The 19873-nt window shown below is 49.5% G+C and overlaps 1 protein-coding gene across 8 annotated transcripts in view; it reads left to right on the plus strand.

The window, feature by feature from the left end:
• PAX2 (paired box 2) overlaps positions 1–19873 on the plus strand; it is a 93093-nt gene that overhangs the window by 46914 nt on the left and 26306 nt on the right. For 4 of the 8 annotated variants that reach the window (XM_016919120.3, XM_016919119.4, XM_003312731.6 and 1 more), the window contains exon 7: positions 4652–4720. The exons of the other annotated variants lie outside the window; for them this stretch is intronic. In XM_016919120.3, coding sequence (XP_016774609.1) covers positions 4652–4720 — 69 coding nt within the window. The remainder of the gene's footprint in view (positions 1–4651; positions 4721–19873) is intronic. 8 annotated transcript variants of the gene reach the window in all.

Raw genomic sequence — 19873 nt, forward strand, 5'->3', positions numbered from 1 at the left:
CCAGAACAGTCCCAATTTATGCCTGTTGTCTCTGCATCTTGGCCAGTCAGCATCTCAGCATCTCCCTTTTCTCTCAAAAAATGTCGTGTTTAGACAATAAATTATGTGGTCATTCCACACATAGACAAACCCTCGGTAGGGGAAGCCTAATGGAGTGAGGAGCAGAGAAAAGGGACAACACTGAGCTTGCCTGGGCCCACAGTGCAAGATCCCCCAGCCTAGGCTGAGGGAAGAGAGTGGGAGAGGCCAGGCCCCCAGCGGAAGGGACAGCGTGGAGGGGAGGCCTAGGCCTGGCAAGACAGTGATGACCTGGCGCTGGCCTCCTTCCAGAAGCCCTAATGGCCTCGTTTCACAGGGAAACAGCTTGTCTGGCTCTATTTCTCCTTCTTCCAAAATATCCAAACCGATTTGGCTGCCACGGCCTTTGCCATTCACTAAATTTCATTGTGGTTGTTTTGGCGGCAGCCCCTGATGGGCAGGGGGAGGTTGTGGGAAAGGCCCTAAGTCCCAGTTCTCCCTGAGGCTCCCTGTGCTCAGGCCTTGGCCAAGCTCCTTGGCACCCCAAGTGCTTTGGTAGAATCTGCCTCAAACCCTAAAGGTCTCTCCCTTAACCAGCAGCCCCTGTGTTTTTTAGGGGTGAGAGGCCCAGCAGCCCATGGGAGGCCACAGATACCCCTCTGTACTCTCCCTTTTCAGTCTGAGGCTGTGGCCAAGTATGCCAACCTCGTGGCCAAGTATGCCCTCTGCTGCATGGGCTCCTGTGGGGCAAGAAAGGCTGGGGGTAGGGAGGCACTGGCATGAGGTTGTGGTCACCCAGGGCTGCGCCTGGCTGGCCCAGAACAGGGTGCTCTCCTGAGTGGTTGATCGCCTTCATTGTTTCTAATCAATTCAGTTCAGTGAACCTTTCCTGGACATCAGTTTCAAGAAAGGCTTGGTACTATAGGATCCCAAAGCAGAACAAGATATGATTCTTGTCCTTAAGGAGCTTACATTCTAGTGGGGCATGTTAAACATGTGAGCTCAAAGAGCAGATAGGCCCATCAGATATCCTGTTGCGATGGAGGTCTGGTGGCGGGCCACAGGAACTGGGCTGGGGAGGGAGTACATGGCCAGGAAGGGCTGCTCTTTGAGGAGGGGCCTGAGGGATGAAGAGGAGAATGTTCAGAGACAATGGTAGCCTGAAATTCTATCTGATAGACTGAGCCTTGTGACCAGAAGGCCCTTTGGCCAGCCACTGCAGGGCAGCTTTAGCAGGGATAGAAGACACAAAGAGATGTGGTGGACAGTAAGGCTGAGGAGACAGGTTAGGGCCACAGGATAGCAGGCCAGGTCTAGACCATAGAAGGAGTTTGGGCTTTTTTTTTTTTTTTTTCTGAAGGCAGGAGTAGTCTGAGCAGGAAGGGACAGGAGCAGGGCTGGGTTTGGGAAGCTCATGCTCCAGCAGTGTGACAGTGATGCACCAGGGCCATGTTGCAGGAAGCAGTGAAAGCCTTCAAAGCAAGAGATTACAGGGCCCCCAAGTTTCCTCTGAAACATTTACCTGCTGGGCCTATCCGGGTGGCAAGACATATCAGAGGCCTCACTCTTTTTTGAGAGACAGTTCTCCTCCTCTTACCAACTCCTCTTGACCAACCCCAGGCCAAATGGAGATGTATTTTCCCTGGTGGAGGCCTGGCCTATGAGGGAGACCAGTTCTCCCTGACCTCCCCCTCCAATCCTGATCCACCAGCCCCTGGTGGGAAGGGAGAGGAGAGAGCAAAGGTAGAGCTGTGGCAGCCCCTCCTCCCCTTTCCCCCACTCTGGATGCTTCTAAGGAGCCAGGCCCAGTTTGCATTAGGGAGCAGCTCAGATGATTAAGAATAGGGGAGATAATTATGTGTCAAGATGATGTAGCCCAACTCTGCAGTCAGGCCAAGGTAGCAAAGCAGCTGGCAGGCCAGTCACAGAAGGCAGCCTCGGGCATGGGCTGCAGACACCCAGGTGTGTCCTTCAGTGACTGGGCCGGGACTGCAGCAAAAGAGAATACTGACCAGTGGACTAAGGGGTGTTGGGATGGGACTGAGCACGCACATTAAAGGGCTAGACCCTAGAGGGAATGGAGGGGCTCATCTCCCTCCAGGAGGACCCTTAAAGACCCTGCCAGACTGGCCCTCCTTTGGCCCCAAGCACTGTGGCATCTTCCTAGGAGTGTCATACCCCAAGGGCAAGCTGTGAACCTCTTTGTCCTCCAGGAAGCTGCTCCTCTTTTGCTCTGGGTACAGTTCGGCCTATTCTTCAGCTCTAACAATGTCACGGTGATGGGCATTAGTGAGGACAATCACTGCAGTGAGTGCTGGCATTATTGGAGACAATCTCAGCAGTAGTTATTGGTGTTCACAGTGATAATGCCCAGAACATTATTGGCACTGGCACTCGGAATATGGACAGTGTTATTAGTATCTGCAGCAATCATTTCCCTGGGGATATTAGGAAAGGACTGATCAGCTGTGACTCTGGGGAAAAACTGGCAGTGACTGTGAGCCTGTTTGAGACCCCTTCCCATGGCTTGGCGTTTGAGAGTATGGAAAACACCCCCTGACTTTCCCTTGAGAAATGTGCTGGTCAAGAGGCTTTGACCCTCATCCCAAGAGCCCAGGAGCTCCCAGAATGAGACAGGTAGACAGTTCAGATAGATGAGGAAGTTATGTTCTGAAGCACCCAGAAGACAGGCTGTCCATCAGTCCGAGAAGGTAGAATCCCCATTCATATCATGCAAAAATCCTCACTTCTTAGCTGTAATTATGGGTGGGCATGTTAGTGCTGGATTCCCTGGGCCCTTTGAAGGGATGCCAATTCCCTGAACACTGTGTGAGCTGGTTTATGTGGCCGGAGGAGAGAGATTCTTGGATTTCCCTATCTACAATCAGGCTGAAAACTGGAAGTCCTTCGCCTTTACCCAGTTGCTTTCAGCTGGGGCCCAAAACATTGCTGTTTTTGATGGTATTGATGATATTGATGGTATTGAAGCGCAGGGCAGTTACACAACTTGTCCAAGAATCCAAATGAAGTCATATGGTGAGAATCTGCTGGTCTGTGTGAGGGAGGTGTGTTGGGATCATCCTTTGAGGTGTGAGATTGCAGGGGGCCATGATTTTGCATTCCATTCATTAGGTGTACAATGAATTGTGCCGTTGAGTGGTGCCAAGCTGGTGCAGTTGTGCGTTTGCAGGCAGGGCAGGTTGCATGGCTGCAAATGGCCGAGTCCTGTCACTGCCTTTAATAGCTCCCTTCTGCTTTGGATGAAGCCATAAATGGAAGAAGCAGTTTATTTCCTTAGTTAGCTACCATCCTAGAGGTCCCCAAGAGTGTTGCTCAGGTTAGACTTGGAGCAAATGAGGGGATTAAGCCGTGGAAATGAGAAGCACCTGCCCTTGTCTACGAGCCTGGCTTGAGGCAGCAGAAGGTTGCAGAGACTCCCACCAGGAAGGAAGGCACAGGGTAGGAGTGAGCATGCCATCCCTAGAGCAGGGCATGGATGGGCAGTGGGGCTCAGTGGGAATGAATGTGGCCTCTGGAGTGAGCACAGCAGGGTCTGAATCCTGGTGCCCCTCACTAGTTGGGCAAGTCACCTAACCTTCATCAGCTCAATCTTCTCCTCTGTAAAATGAAGATGGTAATGGCACTTCCTTCCTGGGGGCTGTGGAGAGGATTCCATGAGGTCGTGAATTTAGTGTTGAGCTGACTTCATCTTGGAGATGCACCCTTGTGTTATCTGGGAAAGAAAGCCTAATTGGCAGGTTTATGTTTCATGAGGAAATGAAGTTGTGTTAGAAAGAAATTTATTTGGGCATAGGCGCCCTAACCTTGGTGCAGCTCCTTGTAACTAGGGCAGCCTTTAGTGGATGCTGGGATTAGCTAACCCGGATGGGACCAGCGCAGTGGAGGAAAGCTGTCGTCCTCACACCCGGGATTGGGAGAACGTTTGTCCATTTCTATCTGTTCATTTACTCTGTGGTTACCCACTTGGGCCACATGTCATCTTTCAGCCTCCACAGGCATTTTAGGTGTGTATAAATAAATAAACATAAGATCCTCTTCTTTTTCTAACATGTGGGCATCTCTCCCTCTATTCATCTGTGGACATTTCTGCTCCCACATGCAAGTTTATTTCTTTACCTTGGAAAATGTATGTTTGCTTTATAAACCCAAATGTAATTTTTTACACAGTTTATGCAAGTGTGAGTATGCATGTGTTCTACCGCTCTGAGGTCTTTGGGTGTAAGGGGATGGGAATGTCATGCACTGGGAAGGTGTGCAGTTACCTGGGTAGTGTGCGTGCTTGGAGAGAGTGCCGGGTGTGACTGTGTGAGCGGGGAGAGCTCTAAGCCAGGCCTCAGTGTGTTGAGCGCCCATGGTCCTGGGCACAGGCATCACCCTACCTTCTGCTGATAAAGGGAGGGGCTGTCCTGAGCCTGCCTCCAGGGGTGGCCTAGGGCCCAAGACTAGGGAGACTAAGGCCCTTACAGCCAGGCTGTGAGGGAATTGCAGCTCAGAACCCTTGTAGCCCTTAGAAGGGGAGTCTGGTCTCCCGATCTTGGGATCCTGCCCCCAATCTTCTGCCTGCCTGTCTTTCGGGATCTCTCAGTGTTTGTCTGTCTCTTATTTGCTCTAGTTGAGGTATACACTGATCCTGCCCACATTAGAGGAGGTGGAGGTTTGCATCTGGTCTGGACTTTAAGAGGTATGAGGGCCAGAGGGAACATGGCGTGGGGGTCAAGGGAAATAGCTTGGGGGTGGCAGTTAGAGAACATTCAGAGAGTGGGTTCCTAAGGGCCAGAGCATGGAAAAGGAGGAGTTGGCTCAGGCTTCCACTGGGAGACCTGGAGGCTAACAGAGTCTCAGGGCCTGGATTACTTCCGCCATGGGCCACTGATGGGGTTTGGGAGCTGAGGCCCCGGTGGCCTGGAGGGTCAGGCACTCAGTGGATGGGGGGTCACTTTTTCTAGCCCTTGGAAAAACAAAGAGCAGATCGGGTAGTAAAACAAAAGCAAAGGAGACCTGGAAGCACCTGACAGCCCTAATTCATCACAGCCCAAGTTTTTTCCTGTGTTCCCATTATATTTGTTTGTAAAAGTGGAAATCAATTTTGAAGGTAATTTTCTGGAAAGAATGGAAGGGAGGTGGGAGGGCCGGATAAGGCAGAGATGGTAAAAGGAAAAATTTAGGCCAGGCACAGCCCAGGGGCAGCTCTTGGCAAGGTGAAAGAAAATTGCATATTCAATCTCCATCCATGAATCTCCCTCACTGGTGCCCGCCTCCTGCTTGAAAACAATGAAGGCTTTTTCCCAACGCTGGGCAGGGCCTCGGTATCAGCCTCACTTTAACTTCAGGGTCATTAATTCCCTGATTATTGAAGGAGAAGAGAGGGTTGCAGCATCGTCAATTCCAAAGGCACCCCCCCATGTGATCGGGCACTGGCTGGGGTTGGGTGGGGGGCACCCAGGGCAAAGTGAGGTGTTGTTTGAGAAAGGTGTGAGGAGAGAGGAAATGGGGGAGCCACTGGACTATGGGGGAAGGAAGCCAGGAGGGTGGAAGAAGGCAGTCATTACTGCATACCTCTGTTGTGTTGTTATTGCAAATTAAAAGTAGCATGTTCCACTCCACAGCTATCTTTGGGGAGGGAGGGGCACCGAGGGAGGTGGGGGATCTTATCATTGCTTCTTCAGCAGACCAGCCGTGGTGTCACCGTGTGAGGTGACATTTGAATTTACAATTCCGCTGAGAAAAGCCATTAATTCACAAATTAACATTTCTCCCTCTCCCTCTCCCTCTCTCTTTAACACTCTCTCCCTCTCTCACATGGATGTGCAAGCAATTGAAAAGACAAAGGAAATAGCCTTAAGGAAGAGACTTTACTGCTAGTCTGTGCTGAGATTGCTCCCCCTGCTTCCAGATAGATAAACCAATTACCTGAGCAGCTCTGCTCCTGGCCGCCCGCGATCGCCTCCTTTTGTAGGCTGCCTCCATGGCTGGATTACACTCGGTGTATCTCATTAATGTAAACCAGGCGTGCCCTGGTCACCAAGCTCTCTTCCCAGCTCTCCTTCTGGAGGGGCAGTGGGAGGAGGGCTGGGGTCAGTAAAGGCAGGCAAGGAGGACCCCGAGGAAGACCAGAGGCTGCCACTGCCTGGCTTCCCAGGCCCTGGGCACTCGGGTGCAGCCTGCCGTGTTGGCTGAGGCTGATGGGGGAAGTCGGTGGGTGAGCGCTCCTTGGTGGGCTTGCTCTGAACTGAGTGAGGGCTGGGTATGGCTGGGGGCAGAGGAAGGAGACAGGGCCTGAGTCTCTCAGCGGCATTTTGGTCCAGATGCAGGGGGCTGGCAGAACCAGAGAGGGATCTGAGTGCTCCCTGCTTGGGAAGAGCTTGGAGAAGTTTTGCTGAGTACACACTATTTTAGTGGGATGGGATTCAGCCTGAAGGAGCTTGGAGAGAGGCTGAGGAGGGCCCAGGAGACTTGGCGAGGTTGCACCATATTGGGTACACAAAAACCCAGCACTTGGATACAATTATGTCTGTTTACCACCTAATTCTTGCATGCACACACACCCCCCCCGACACACATACACGCACACCGACACACACACATGCACACCCAGCCATCCGACTCTTTTGCTAGAGAAGACGGGGAGAAGGAGTGTGCTCCCAGGTTTCTAAAGTGAGCTTACATCGTGGGTAGGGAATTGCAGGGCCTCTCTCTGCTTTTGCTCTCCTCCCAGACCCTGGTTCAGCACTGTAAGAAGACATTTATGTTGGTAGGGGGCAGCTGAGCAGAGTTTTTGCTTCTCTCTCTCTCTTTTTTTTGGATGAAGTTTCACTCTTGTTGCCCAGGCTGGAGAGCAATGGCAAGATCTCAGCTCACTGCAACCTCTGCCTCCCAGTTCAAGCGATTCTCCTGTCTCAGCCTCCTGAGTAGTTGAGGTTACAGGCACCTGCCACCATACCTGGCTGATTTTTGTATTCTTAGTAGAGACGGGGTTTCACCATGTTGGCCAGGCTGGTCTTGAACTTCTGACCTCAGGTGATCCACCCACCTCAGCCTCCCAAAGTGCTGGGATTACAGGCATGAGCGACTGTGCCCAGCCTGAGTTTGTGCTTCTCTAAGGAGAGGTGCTCTGTGGATTATTGGTGGGATTCTATGATTTCACACACTGTACTATCTAGCACATCACAGACTCTCCCCTCCCTAGGAGACAGGCCCTATGAAAGTCCAGAAACCAAATCTATATGATGGTAACCATCTGTCTAGACAAGTATCTGACTTTAACTGCATTGGCTCAACCTATGTTCATTTTCCAACTCATACCCAAAACCTGGCTAAGGTCCACTTAGTCCAAGAAAGAGCTGAGGTTCAAAGGTCAGCACTCACCAAAACACAGGGGAAAAAAAAAACTCATTTATGAACACACATTCATTGCTATGATTATATCTCCCTAGTAACCAAGGAAATTAAACTGTTCATACCTGAGGGGGGAGGTTTTCTGTCTTAGTTGGATCACATATTTTAGCCAAACTCTCTGGGTAGAGTTGGCCGTGAGCCTGTTGAATACTGACTATGTCATTATCCAGAGGTAGCTGTAGGTTCTGTCGATGTTTTAGAAGGACCTTTATCTTGGGCCCCGTGCATAGGTGATTTGTACTTTTTTTGTGGGGAAGTACAGGGGTTTAGCCCTGGCTGTGTGGATCAACATAGGTGCATGCATCTGCATATAAGTCCTTGCCTTTATATCAGAGACAGCAGCCAAATCACCAACTACCTTTGCTTCCCAACTAGTTAATGCTGTTGTGGATGAAGAATTCCATCTGGTTGTTTGGGGAAGTATTTTGGGATTTAGCACAAAAGAGTATATATTTTTTCATACAATGCCAGAAATTCAGAATAGAGAGGTCAATTCCACCCTACCAGGAGAGAATATACAGAATTGCCCTAGAGGAGACTGTATGTGTCCATCCACCACTGGAAATTGGGGTGGGCGGGTGTAGGTATACCACTGTCTCAGCAAAGGCTGTCTGGTACTCCTGCCCAGCTCCATGTTTGCACCCTCGTGGACGAGCACCCATCTTGTCAGAATACATCTTCAACTTCCTAGTCTTTCACTTGGCAACTACCTTCCAGCCCTGCAGGTAGGCATTGTTCTCCTTTCCCACCCAGCAAGGGCACCAAGCAGGAAATCCGCTGCCTCAGCTCTGCCCTTCTTCCCCAAGCACAGGCTACGGAAGCAGGAAGGAGGAGATGAGCGCTGAAGCTATCCCCGGGCCCTGCTACTCCTGAGTTCACCTCCCTGGGCGCCTCTTCCTCTGCAGACAAGCAGGAAGCTGAGAAGCGCAGGCAGCTGGAAAAAGGGTTTGGAGAGGATGTAGGCTAGGGAGACCCCAGATCCCTGCCTGCCAGCGGAATGGTCCTGGCAGCCTCCTTGACCATTGCTGCCCGCCCTGGAGCCCAGAAAAGGACCCCTCCTGCCCTGCCTTCCTCAGAGCCATGGTGGCCTTAGGGCTGTCTGGGACCCTCTCCATTTTGCCCCATTGGGGTGGAAAGGCATAGAGGGCTGGGGGAGGGCTGGGCCTGGCTCAGGGGCTGCGAGACAGATCACGAGCCTCAGAGCCGAGTTGCAGCCTCAGAGCCGAGTTGCAGCGGAGCCAGTAATTCAAACCATCCTGACCCTTCGGTGAACCCGAACCTGCTGACCTTGACAGCACTAGACAACAGAGGCCTCACAAACCTCAACCTGCACGGAGGCCTGGCCTTCCCTCCCTCCCATTCTTGGAGCCCTGTGGCCCATCCTCCAGGTGGCTCCTAATTTGGCTGCCCCCATGAAATGTCAGCATCCCCTCCCTCCCTGAGGCTCCGCCTGCCTGCTTCAAAGCACCCTTTGTGCTCATCTCTACTGGAGACAAGTGTGTGGGCATCTCCTGGGGGCCTTTCCAGGACTGGGGCTGGGGCTTTATCCTGCAGGCAGAGCTTTTACACCTTGCCCTTCTCTTTCTGCCCCAGGCTTCACCTTTTTCAGGAGGACTGGCTAGAGTGTGTGTGCATGTGTATGTGTGTACATGTGTATGTGTGTGCATGTGTGTAAGGTTGGGGTACACACAGGGGCAGCGGTAGAATGTGATCCAGACAGCAGACAAGGGGAGGGAAGAGAAGCCAAAGGAAAGCAGCTCCAGGAACCTGCATTAAAGTAAATGCAGTTTATGAAGTTTATGCTTTCCTCCTAGGGAGAGCTGGATTCCATCCAACAGCCTCCCAGAGCCTGCCAAACAGCTCCTGAAGCAGAAAGTGTGAGCAGGAGAGCAAGCGAGCCAGTGACAGAGGGAGAGATGCGCGGACACACTCACACACCCTTGCTGGCTCACACAGATCTCCCTCGGCCCAGGCAGCCTGGGAAGCCTGGGATGGAGGGATGGAGACAGTAGGTTTGGTAGGAGTGACTCCAGGAGCCGTTCTTTCCTCCTTTCTTCCCTCCTCACCTGCCATCTCCATCTCTTTAGGCAGAGTGCCCAGCATGAGCCCTTGGGCAGTGTGGGCACCTGGGTGGACTGGTGGTGTGGGGAGCCGAGGGCACTGTGGGCCACCTGGGGCAGCCAGCTTGTAGGAGCCGCCTGGGCGAGGGACAGTGTGGGTGGTCTTGGGCAGTGGGTATGTGGTCCAGGCAGCAAAAGGGACCAGAATGCTATACAAAGGAACCTCTAGGGACTTGCTTTTTCTTCGGATGCTGGGGATCCATTTTTCTCTGGCATTTTGGTCTGAACCATGTGGGTGCCTTACAGCTACTGAAGATAGTTATTGGAGTCTTTTAAGGAGAAATAGAGACCGTATTTTTTTTCCTGGTAATTCAAAGGAAATAAGTGGTTGACAATGTTGAAGTATGAAAGCTCACAGAAGGACTTAAAAGCAAGTTGGAATATTGGAGTATCTGTTCTTCTGGACTCTTCTTCACGTGCACAAGCACATGGGTTCGTGCCTGTGTGCACTAATAATGTGTAAGTGGGCCAGGACCCTTGACTTTAGATGAAAGGGGAGTGTGGGGGAGAAAATGCCTGGAGAGGAAGTCCGCAGCATAGGCCTTTGCTCTGGCCTGTGGGCTTGGCACCATCATGTTGCTTGCCCCTATGTCTTCTGCGACATACCTCAGCTGGGGACAGACAGTGAGAAGTCTATCTCCCTTCTCTTTCTGGGAACTCCATGTCTGCTCTATTCAAATTCTACCAGGAACTGAGACAGAAGAGGATGACAGAGGTAGAACCATCCAGAAGCAGAGGATGGGGAGAAGAGGGCAGAAGGATAGCGAAGGATGCTCAGAAATTGCTGACTGTAGAGGACGCCTTGGGAAGCCAGGAGGTGCTAGGCACAGGAGGCAGAAACTGGCCAAGGATGGCGTTGGTCCTTTCTCCCCCCTGCTCTCTCCCTCCCCCTCCCTCCCCTCTTCCCTCCACACATCTTTATTGGTTCTGGTAATAGCGTTGATTTGCATGTCAGGCAAAGCCTTGCTACACACACAAAAAGAAAACCCCAGCCCTGGCGGTGTGGCAGTGTCAGCTCTCGCTGTTGTTCGACAGTGTAAAATTAAATTAATAAAGCCCCCAACACAGGAAAACATAACAGGAAATTAATGGCCTTTACTGTCGCTCTGATGCAGTCATTTGCAACCCTGCTTTCCGCACCAAAGACTTCATAAATGCAAGCAGTTTCTCTAAACAAGCATACTTAGGGCGGCCTGGTATGTAATTTTTCGCCTTGCTTGTGTCCTTTGAGCTAACAAAGCCCCCTTTCCTCTTGGTTCCAGAGATTTCTAACTGGTTCTGGCCCCTGCTGGAGCCAAACGGGGACAGCACCAGGCAGAGGGCCCCACCCCCTCCCTGAGAGCCCAGAGAAGGCTGGGAAAGGGCTAGGGTCCCAGGAGCTAGACGCTCAGTGAGCCCTCCTTCCCCACCAGCCCCTGCAGCAGGCCAGCAGGACTGCATACCAGTGCTCCCAGGCAGGAAAGTTGATCTCCTCGGGCAATTCCCCTAAACCCACTCAAGGCTCACCCCTCTCCTTCCTCCCCTGGGTCTGTCCTCCCTCTCCCACAACTTGTGTGTTCCCTTCCTGAGGCCTCTGGCCTTCACCTCCCTCCTTGTCGGTACCCACTCTCCACCGTTCCACTTCTTCATACATGGATCGCACACATCTAGGCTGGCTGTGACTTGGCAGTGGGGTGCCACGCTCTTCTTCTCCACAGGTAACCTGGGGGCTCTTTTTCGGGGGAGCTAAGTTATTCAAAGTGAGGAAAGTAAATGTGCTGGTACAATTCCCTGGGGTTCTAGGTTTCCTCCATATCTCCCTCTTCTCTACGGGTTGGTTAGGAAATGCCAGGGCCCTAAGGGGCCCCTCAGACAATCCCTCTGTCCTCGGCAGTTTTCAGTGAGCTAAGAGTCCTTGACTGCTTTGGTGTGTAAATCGGTAGGATACTGAGGAAACTGACACCTTCCTCTCTGGCCTCTCTGGGGATCTTTGTATCAATGTGGGCCCAGGTGCCCAGTGTGTTGGGAGGTATGAGAGGAGCAGAGAACCAGGAAGTGACTCTCAGGAGCTTATAGCCTGCTGGGGAAGGCAAGGCTGTTGCACTCAGACAATTGGCTGTTCATTAAATGCCCAGACACATGGCTGTGTGTTCCATAGGAATCTGGGGAAATGGACTAGAAGGGCAAGCAGGAAATGGGGCTTCGGCCTGGGAGCCTGGGAGTGGCTGAGATTGAGAGAGGCCTTGGCCGGGCTGGATGGTGACAAGGCAGAGTGTCAGATTCTTAAGGGTCATCCTGTCTTATCTGCCACTCACCATAGAACTCTTTCCTCCAACAGTTCTGCCTGAAAGGCCACAGCCCTGCCTGGACGTATGTCAGAGATGGACAGTGGTCATTGTTTGTTTGCAGCATCACTTTATATCAAGTCATGCGGGTTGAGGGAAGACCATGGGACGTGGGATCCAAATGTCCAGATGTGGTCCATCTCCACTCCCTACTTGCTCTGGGAACTTTGACTCATTACATAATATCTCTGAATCTCAGTTTCCTCATCTTTAAAATAGAGGTAATGGCATTTGCCACAGAGAATGGTGGTGGTGGTAAAGCTCTCCATTTGACACCCTCCCTTCCCTATCCTCCCTCCCTCCCTTTCATCCACTCCACCTTATTTACTGAGCTCTTGGCAAATGCTGGGCTGGGTCCTGGGTGGATTTCAGATTCTCACATGATATGGTTCCTGCCCTTGGAGTTCCCTCACCATCCTGGTTACCCATCTCAGAATTCATTATTGAAGGTTAAAGTTCCTCTGAAATGAACACTGAACTCCAGAGACAGTCTAACCAATGCCAGGCACAGTAGAGCCTTGCCACTCTCCCATCTGGAGACTCTACATCCATAATATAGCCTAAGATTACATTTGATTTTTTAGCAGCCATGTCAGACTCAAGCTCATATTGAGTTCGTGGTCAACTAAAACCTCGAGATCTTTTTCACATCAATTGCTATCAAGCCAGGTCTACCCCATTCTGCACTTGTGTAATTGATTTTTTTTTAGCCTAAACATAGGGCATTCCATTTATCCCTGCTGAATTTCATCTTGTTGGTTTGGCTTCTTAATTCTACCCGATTAAGGTCATAAGGATGTCTTCTATATCATCATCCAACTAGTTTTTTGCAAAAGAGTTATTTTCCTTGAAAACACAGGAAAGCCACATGGCCCACCAATGGGGACCTCCTCCTGGCTGCTGTAAGTGAATGAATGCTTCGGGAACTACTGAGCCCAACAGCCATCAATCATTTTTCTTGTTTTCATCTTGTCCATTATGCTAGGAAGGAGATTCTTTGTTAAATGTTAACACTCACTACTTCCACATAATTTCCTTAATAAATTATTTTTAAAAATCTGGTTTACATTGATGAGCAAATTGAGTGCCTGCTGTGTACAAAGTGTGGCAGGACTGATTTACAAAGGTAAATAGGACACAGTCCTTGACCTCAAGAAACTTACAGTCTAGCAGGGAGGTAGACATACACATCATTATATAAGCAGAATGTGATGAATGCCGTGATCAAGGCATGAAGTCATATGATGAACGAAAAAAACAAAGGAGCAGTTGCTTCCACTCAGGGCAACTAGGGAAGTGTTTATGAGGGAGGTATTTGATCTAAGCGTTGATATGGAGTAAATATGCCACAACTTATTTTTGTGAGTGCGTGCAAGCTCTGGGGTATCACCATTTTCTTTTCTGTTGCCCATAGATTAACTGTATAATAATTTCATTTAAAGGATTTCCAGAGCCTGATCCTGAATTTATGATTTTGAGTGTCATTTGCATATGTGTACCTCTTCCCCCTTTTCTGACAGGCAGGATGGCCTTGGGCTTGTCACTGCCTCACCCTTTCTTTGTGACATCTCAGGGATCATCAACAGCAGTTTTAGGGTCCTCTGTGGACCTGGGAAAGTTCATTGAAACGGCCAGAGGTTACCTGCCTGGCCCCTCCCTGACCAGGGCACTAGTGCCCTCCTACTGGGCTCAGTTTGAAGATTCTTTCACTTGGAGAAGACAAAAGCAAGCTAAGGTTGAGAAGTTCTGCCTTCTCTCTCAATATTACATCCTCTTCCCTAGGACTGAGGGAAACCTGCCTTTCTTTTCTTTCTTTCTCCAAGGCCCTTTTTTGTTGTCTCAGCTTGTTCTGAGCTTTTGTCTTCCTGACAGGCTCATGCCACCCTCATATCCATCCTTGGTTATGGTCCCCCCTTCCATCTGTCATGTATCCTGCATAAGAGGAAAAAAAGTGACTTCTATGATCCTAAGTGCCATACATGCTCATTGGGAAATACCTGGAAGAGATAGTAAATTTTTAAAAATTCACTCACAATGTCGTCACCAGGAGATAACCACTGTTGAATCTGGTATATTTTCCCATTCTCTTTCTTTTTTGTGTATATATAATTTTTTAACCAAAAATTGAACAATACCATATAAACAGCTTCATGTCTTGCCATTTTCACCTAACATTACTTAATATAGGACCATTTTCACATATCATTAAATATTCTTTGAAAACACGATTTTTTAATGGCTGCATAATCTTCCGCTGTTCGATGTACATGTCCTTTTAAAATCTGGGCTCATCATATTTTAAAGCTTATCTGTGTGCAACAACAGTGATTTTCCTTAAATGTCCTTCTCTTTTCACCCCTCCCCCACTCCCACTCCCTTTATGCTGTCGGGTTGATTATTTGAGCTTATAGAAGCAGAATTTCATTTTTAGAGCATCCCATCCTCGTGGAATTATGGTCTCTTTTAGAATCTCTTGCCATGGAATCCCTGGCCATGTCTTTCCCCCAGCATGGAGCATTTTGCTTTCTTCAATTCAGATTCTGCCCTGCACCCCCTTCCTGAGCTACTGCCAACTCTAGACATGCTTGCTTTCTCCCTGCATCCCCATCATTTCCCTTTCATCAGTTTTTCTTTCTTGGTCAGAATTAAGTGGCCTGCAATAGTGGAAAGGGATCTGAGCTAGGAACCTCAGTTCCCATTCTTATGACGACTAGCTATGTGACATGGGAAAATTACCTAACTTCTCTGAGCCTGGCTTTTGGTTTTTGTCTTAATTTTAAATATCTAAGAGGGAATCCAATTAAATTCTCTTCATATTTTCCAGCTGTAGAACATGAGTGACACTGAATTCAGAGTAGCAGCCTCCTTTGTTGCTTCTTTTTCCTTCTAAAAGGTAAAATGTTGAGCATAACAAGTTAAGAACTGACCAATCTTTGCTTTTGGAATTCTTGTCAACAAATCAGCCAACATTCATGATCACCTTCTCTACATGAAGTTTATAAAGTTGAAAACTATGGGGCCCCTGCCTTCAAAATTCACAGTTCAGAGGAGAAAACAAACATTAAATAATAACTGTGATACGAAGAGATTCTAAATTTGGCTCTGCCACTTATTGGCTATCATAAGTTGTTCTGGGTAAATTACCTAATCTCTCTATCCCTCAGTTTCCCCAGGTTAGGAGCTTAGCTGCCAGAGGCATGTTGCCAGGGTTGAGTTCTGGCTCCTCCGCCATCTGTGAGGCATGTAACCTTGGGAAAGTTCCTTAATCTCTGCACTTTCATTTCCCCATCTACAAAATGAGGACAATAATGTTTAAGTTCTTGTGAAAATTAAGTGAGTTAATATATGTAAGATTATCAGAGGAATGCCTGATATATACTAAGCACTTAATAAATGTTAGTTGCTGTTATTGTAAGGATTACATCAGTGCATGCATGTTAAGCATAGTGTCTGGTATCCAAGTAGAAACTGGATCTGTTTTAGTTATTATTAGTGCTATTTCTACAATAGAGGTTTGGATAGATGGCTGTTAGAATGCAGAGAAAGGAGAAATTAATGGTGAGGGAGGAGCTAACAGCCCTGTTGTATATGTCTGAGGAAACTCAATCCAGAAAAGCTCAGGAGATTTATAGCAAGTGAGCAACAAAACTAGGATTTCAATCCAGGAGATGTTACTTCTGGTCCAGCATTGTGTTAGGGTCACTAGTACAGTTAGTGTCCCTAGAGGCCGGTGGGTGTGAATGGGTACAGCAAGCCTGAGGTCAGACAGGCCCACAGCCACCCCAGCCTCTCCCTATTCATGAACTCACTGAGTGTTTAGAAGCTAGGCTTGGTCAAGTACAGCAGGTAGTTTCCCAGGGCTAGAAGGCTGGGCAGAACCTGGTCTTGCCCCGAGCCAAGGTTTGGGCCAGATTTCCAAAGCCTTCTTCATGTCCACCTCTTTTTTTTTTTTTTTTTTTTTTTTTAGACAGGGTCAGGGTCTCACTCTGTCTCCCAGGCTGGAGTGCAGTGGCATGATCTCAACTCACTGCAGCCTCCATCCCCAGGGCTCAAGTGATCCTCCAATCTCAGCCTCCCAAGTAGCCTGGACCACAGACACATGCTACCACACCCAGCTAATTTTTATATTTTTGGTAGAGACGGGGTTTCACCATGTTGGCCAGGCTGGTCTTGACCTCCTGAGCTCAAGCAATCTGCCCACCTCGGCCTCCCAAAGTGCTGGGATTACAGGAGTGAGCCGCTGCACCCGGCCCACTTTATGCCCACCTCTTGAGCTTGGCTTGGGAACTGTGGCCAGGCCAGACTCACTGAATGTCCAGTTTAAAGATGGGAGGCAATGGGGCATATCATCCATCTCCCTGGACAAGCAGTGTCACCATAGCTCCTTTCCCAGCCCGGCCCTCTGGAGCCCCTTCCCTCCTCTCTCCTTTTTCCTATCTATTCCTCCCTCACTCCCGGAATCCCACTTCCCCCTCATCCTCTCTTCTTCCCTCCCTTCTCCTATCTCCCTTACCTCTCTCTTCATTCCTGAACACTCCTTCCTTTTCTATCCTCCTCCACTCTCCCTTGTGACCCCCCCACCCAATCCATCAATCCTCCCTCCTCTCCCAGTCTGGACAGCACCTGACCTCTGGGGAGCCACCCCATTCCTCAGTTCCCAAACCTCACTCCCTGTTCCCAGTTGGACCTCCACCTCCCTGGTCCTGCTGTGCCGCCGTGGGGGTGGGGCTGGGCCTGCACAGGCAGGCTGCCCTGAATGACAAGCGGGGATATTGATCGCGTTCTGAACTCAGCCCAGCCAATAGAAGGTAATTAATGACTCCATTTGCCTCACTACCGAGGAGAACAATTGAGTTTGAAACTGCAACAACTGGCAGCTGGGAAGACTGGGGGGCAGCCTGGGGGTGAACCCCTCAGAGGCAGAAGTAATGTGTGGAGTAGCTAGGCAGAGAGAGCACCTTCTGAGCAGAGGCCACCATCAGAACGGGCAGAGCCCCCATCCCCAGCACAGCTGGCCCCTGAGCCCCACTGCTCCCCCAGCCCTTGAGGCCCAAGGCCCATCACCCACTGGTCCCCCCGCCTCCACGCTTTTCTCTTTTCTTCCCATATCACTTTTTGAGGTCATTTTCTGCCTGCGGATGAAGACTCAGTTTTCCCAAGACTGCTTCTTGCCAGCTGTGCAATCTTGCACATATTTTGAACTCTCCCTGAGCCTGTTTCCTCGTTTGTAAAATTGAACTAACAGTATCACTTTTGCAAGCGTTCTGTGAAGACTGTGGATAATGTGTATAAAGTACCTTGAGCCTGCCCAGAACACAGTAAGTGCTCAGTAAATGATGATGGGTCCTTGACAGAGAAGGCAAACATGGTAGAGTGGAGAGAGCTTCGGAGTCCGACATCCCTGAGTTCACATCCAGGCTCTGCTGCTTCCTAGCTGTGCAGTGTTGAACAAATAATTTTGCCTCTCTAAGACTATTTCCTTTTCTAGAAAATGAGAGTAATAATAAGTACCTCGTAAAGTTTGAAGAGGTTGATGAGTGTAGGTGAAAGCCCTAATATCATTACTTTCTCCATAGACAGATAGATGTTTGTATTTGAGCTTAGAAAACTGAAGTTAGTGTAATTCTTTTTTTTTTTTTTTTGAGACAGAGTCTCACTCTGTCACCCAGGCTGGCATGATCTCAACTCACTGCAACCTCCGCCTCCTGGGTTCAAGCGATTCTCCTGCCTCAGGCCTCCCAAGTAACTGGGATTACAGGCGCCCACCACTACACCCAGCTAATTTTTTGTATTTTTAGTAGAGATGGGGTTTTACCATGTTGGCCAGGCTGGTCTCGAATTCATGACCTTGTGATTCACCTGCCTCAAGCCTCCCAAGGTGCTGGGATTATAGGAGTGAGCCACCGTGCCCGGCCAAAGTTAGTGTAATTCTTTGCTATACTTAAATTCTTCTCAAATACCTCATCTTGCTTCCTGGGATTTGATGGGCAACCCCATTCATCCCACCCTGATTTTGTAGACTTTGATGAGCCTTGGTGCTTTCTGCCCAAGCAAATGACATCATTTCATTTTCATTTTCTTTATTTTTCTTTTCTTTTCTTTCTTTCTTTTTTTTTTTTTTTTTGAGACAGGGTCTCACTCTGTTGTCCAGGCTGAATGCAGTGGCACTATCTTAGCTCACTGCAGCCTTGACCTCCCAGGCTTAAGCAATACTCCCGCCTCAGCCTCCTGAGTAGCTGAGCCACAGGTGCATACAACTATGCCCAGCTAATTTTTTATTTTTGTAAAGATGAGTCTCGCTATGTTGCCCAGGCTGGTCTGACACTCCTGGACACAAACAATCCTCCAGCCTCAGCCTCCCAAAGTGTTGGGATTACAGGCATGAGCCACTATGCCTGGCCCATTATTTCATTTTATCTATTACCACCACCCCCAACTGTCTCTTGTCCCTTGCAGTGACCCTTCTGTCCCTAGCCCTGTTCCCAAGACAGGGTTCAGGGGGTGTCTCCCTCCCCAAGCTGCTGAGACCCCACTGGACAACTCCATTCATGACTGGCCAGTGCCAGGGCCCTGACCTGGGGTGAGAGGTGTGAGATAGGGCCCAGCTCCAGAGCCACCCAGGAATAGATGGGGAGTGAGCGCAGGGCTGAATGAATGAGGAGATGAGATATTTTGATTGAGGAGTAAAGACATTTTTAATAGTGATTTTAGAAGTAGCACATACTAATTGCACAAAGCCTGGATGGTATGGAAAAACTTAGATGAAAAGAAAATAAAAATTGCTTGTGATCAGGAAGTAACCACTGTCACCATGCCGGCAGCTCTCCTTCCAGTCAAGTTGATCTTTGGTTTTGGAGTTCTCTTCGTTTGCCTGGAGACTAGGGTCCTGCTGTCAGTAGCCCCACACTCTGGGCTCTGGCTGGGCAGGCAGCCACTCTGTCCATCTGTTTAGTCCACAGCTGTCAGGGCACCTGCCCTGTGCCAGGATCCCCAGCAAATGTCCCCTTGAGCCAGTCACTTGCCCTCGCTTCACCTGCACCTCATTTACTCTGAGCCTCAGTTTCCTCCCCAGTAAAAAGGGATTAAAATCCCTACCTACCTTGGAGAGTGGTTGGGAAGCCCATATAACCTAAGATCTATGAAGACCTTTTGTTAAATGCTAAGCAAATAGGAAACAGTCAGATAAGAAGACAATATGAGCTTTGTTATCCTCGAAAGAATAATCTATGTCAAAGTTTTGACTCAGCAGTTTGTTTAATTGAATTAATTTATTTACATACTATCTGTGTTCCAAAAAGACCTGTAGTAGCTCACCCCCTTGAGAGTGCTCATGCCACAGTGGACAGAGCACCTGGAATGGCCCAGTCCTGGGAGTCCCATTCCCCAGTTGTGTGACCTTGGAAAAGTCACTGCCCACCCCTGCTAGTTATGGTAACATGAAAAATTTGGACCAGACATCCCCTAATCATCTGGGCACAGTCTGCACTCAGCCAGCACCTGTGCCACAGGCTGTAGCCTCCATTTGGGGAGGGTGCCAGGCAAAGAACGAGGGATGCCGAGAGGAAGGCTGTGCCCTGGATGGAGCCAAGTGGCCTTCAACTGGGCCCACTGTGTTTGGCACCCAGGCTGCAGAGTGAAATGATTTAGAGGGCAAGCTCTGTACTCCGACAGACCTGGATTCAAATCTGGCTGTCATTTACTAGCTTCATGGCCTTTGACAAGCTACTTAACCTCTCTTTGCTTCAGCTTCCTTATCTTTAAAATGGTTATCATAGTAGTTCCCTCACAGGGTTGTCGGAAGGATTAAATGAGCTCTGTAAATAACAGCAATGGCATGTAATGAGTTCTTGATACTTGTGAGCTGCTACAGAATGGGAGCTGGGCAGGGGGCAGATGGAGAATGAGGCTGAACCCTCCCCCTATGGGGACTGACTAGCACACGGTCCCTTCCTTGCTCTGTTTGGTCTTATTAAACCCACAGCCACCATATTTTCC

Source organism: Pan troglodytes, chromosome 8 (assembly GCF_028858775.2).
Source record: "Pan troglodytes isolate AG18354 chromosome 8, NHGRI_mPanTro3-v2.0_pri, whole genome shotgun sequence".
NCBI classification, from domain to species: Eukaryota; Metazoa; Chordata; class Mammalia; order Primates; family Hominidae; genus Pan; species Pan troglodytes.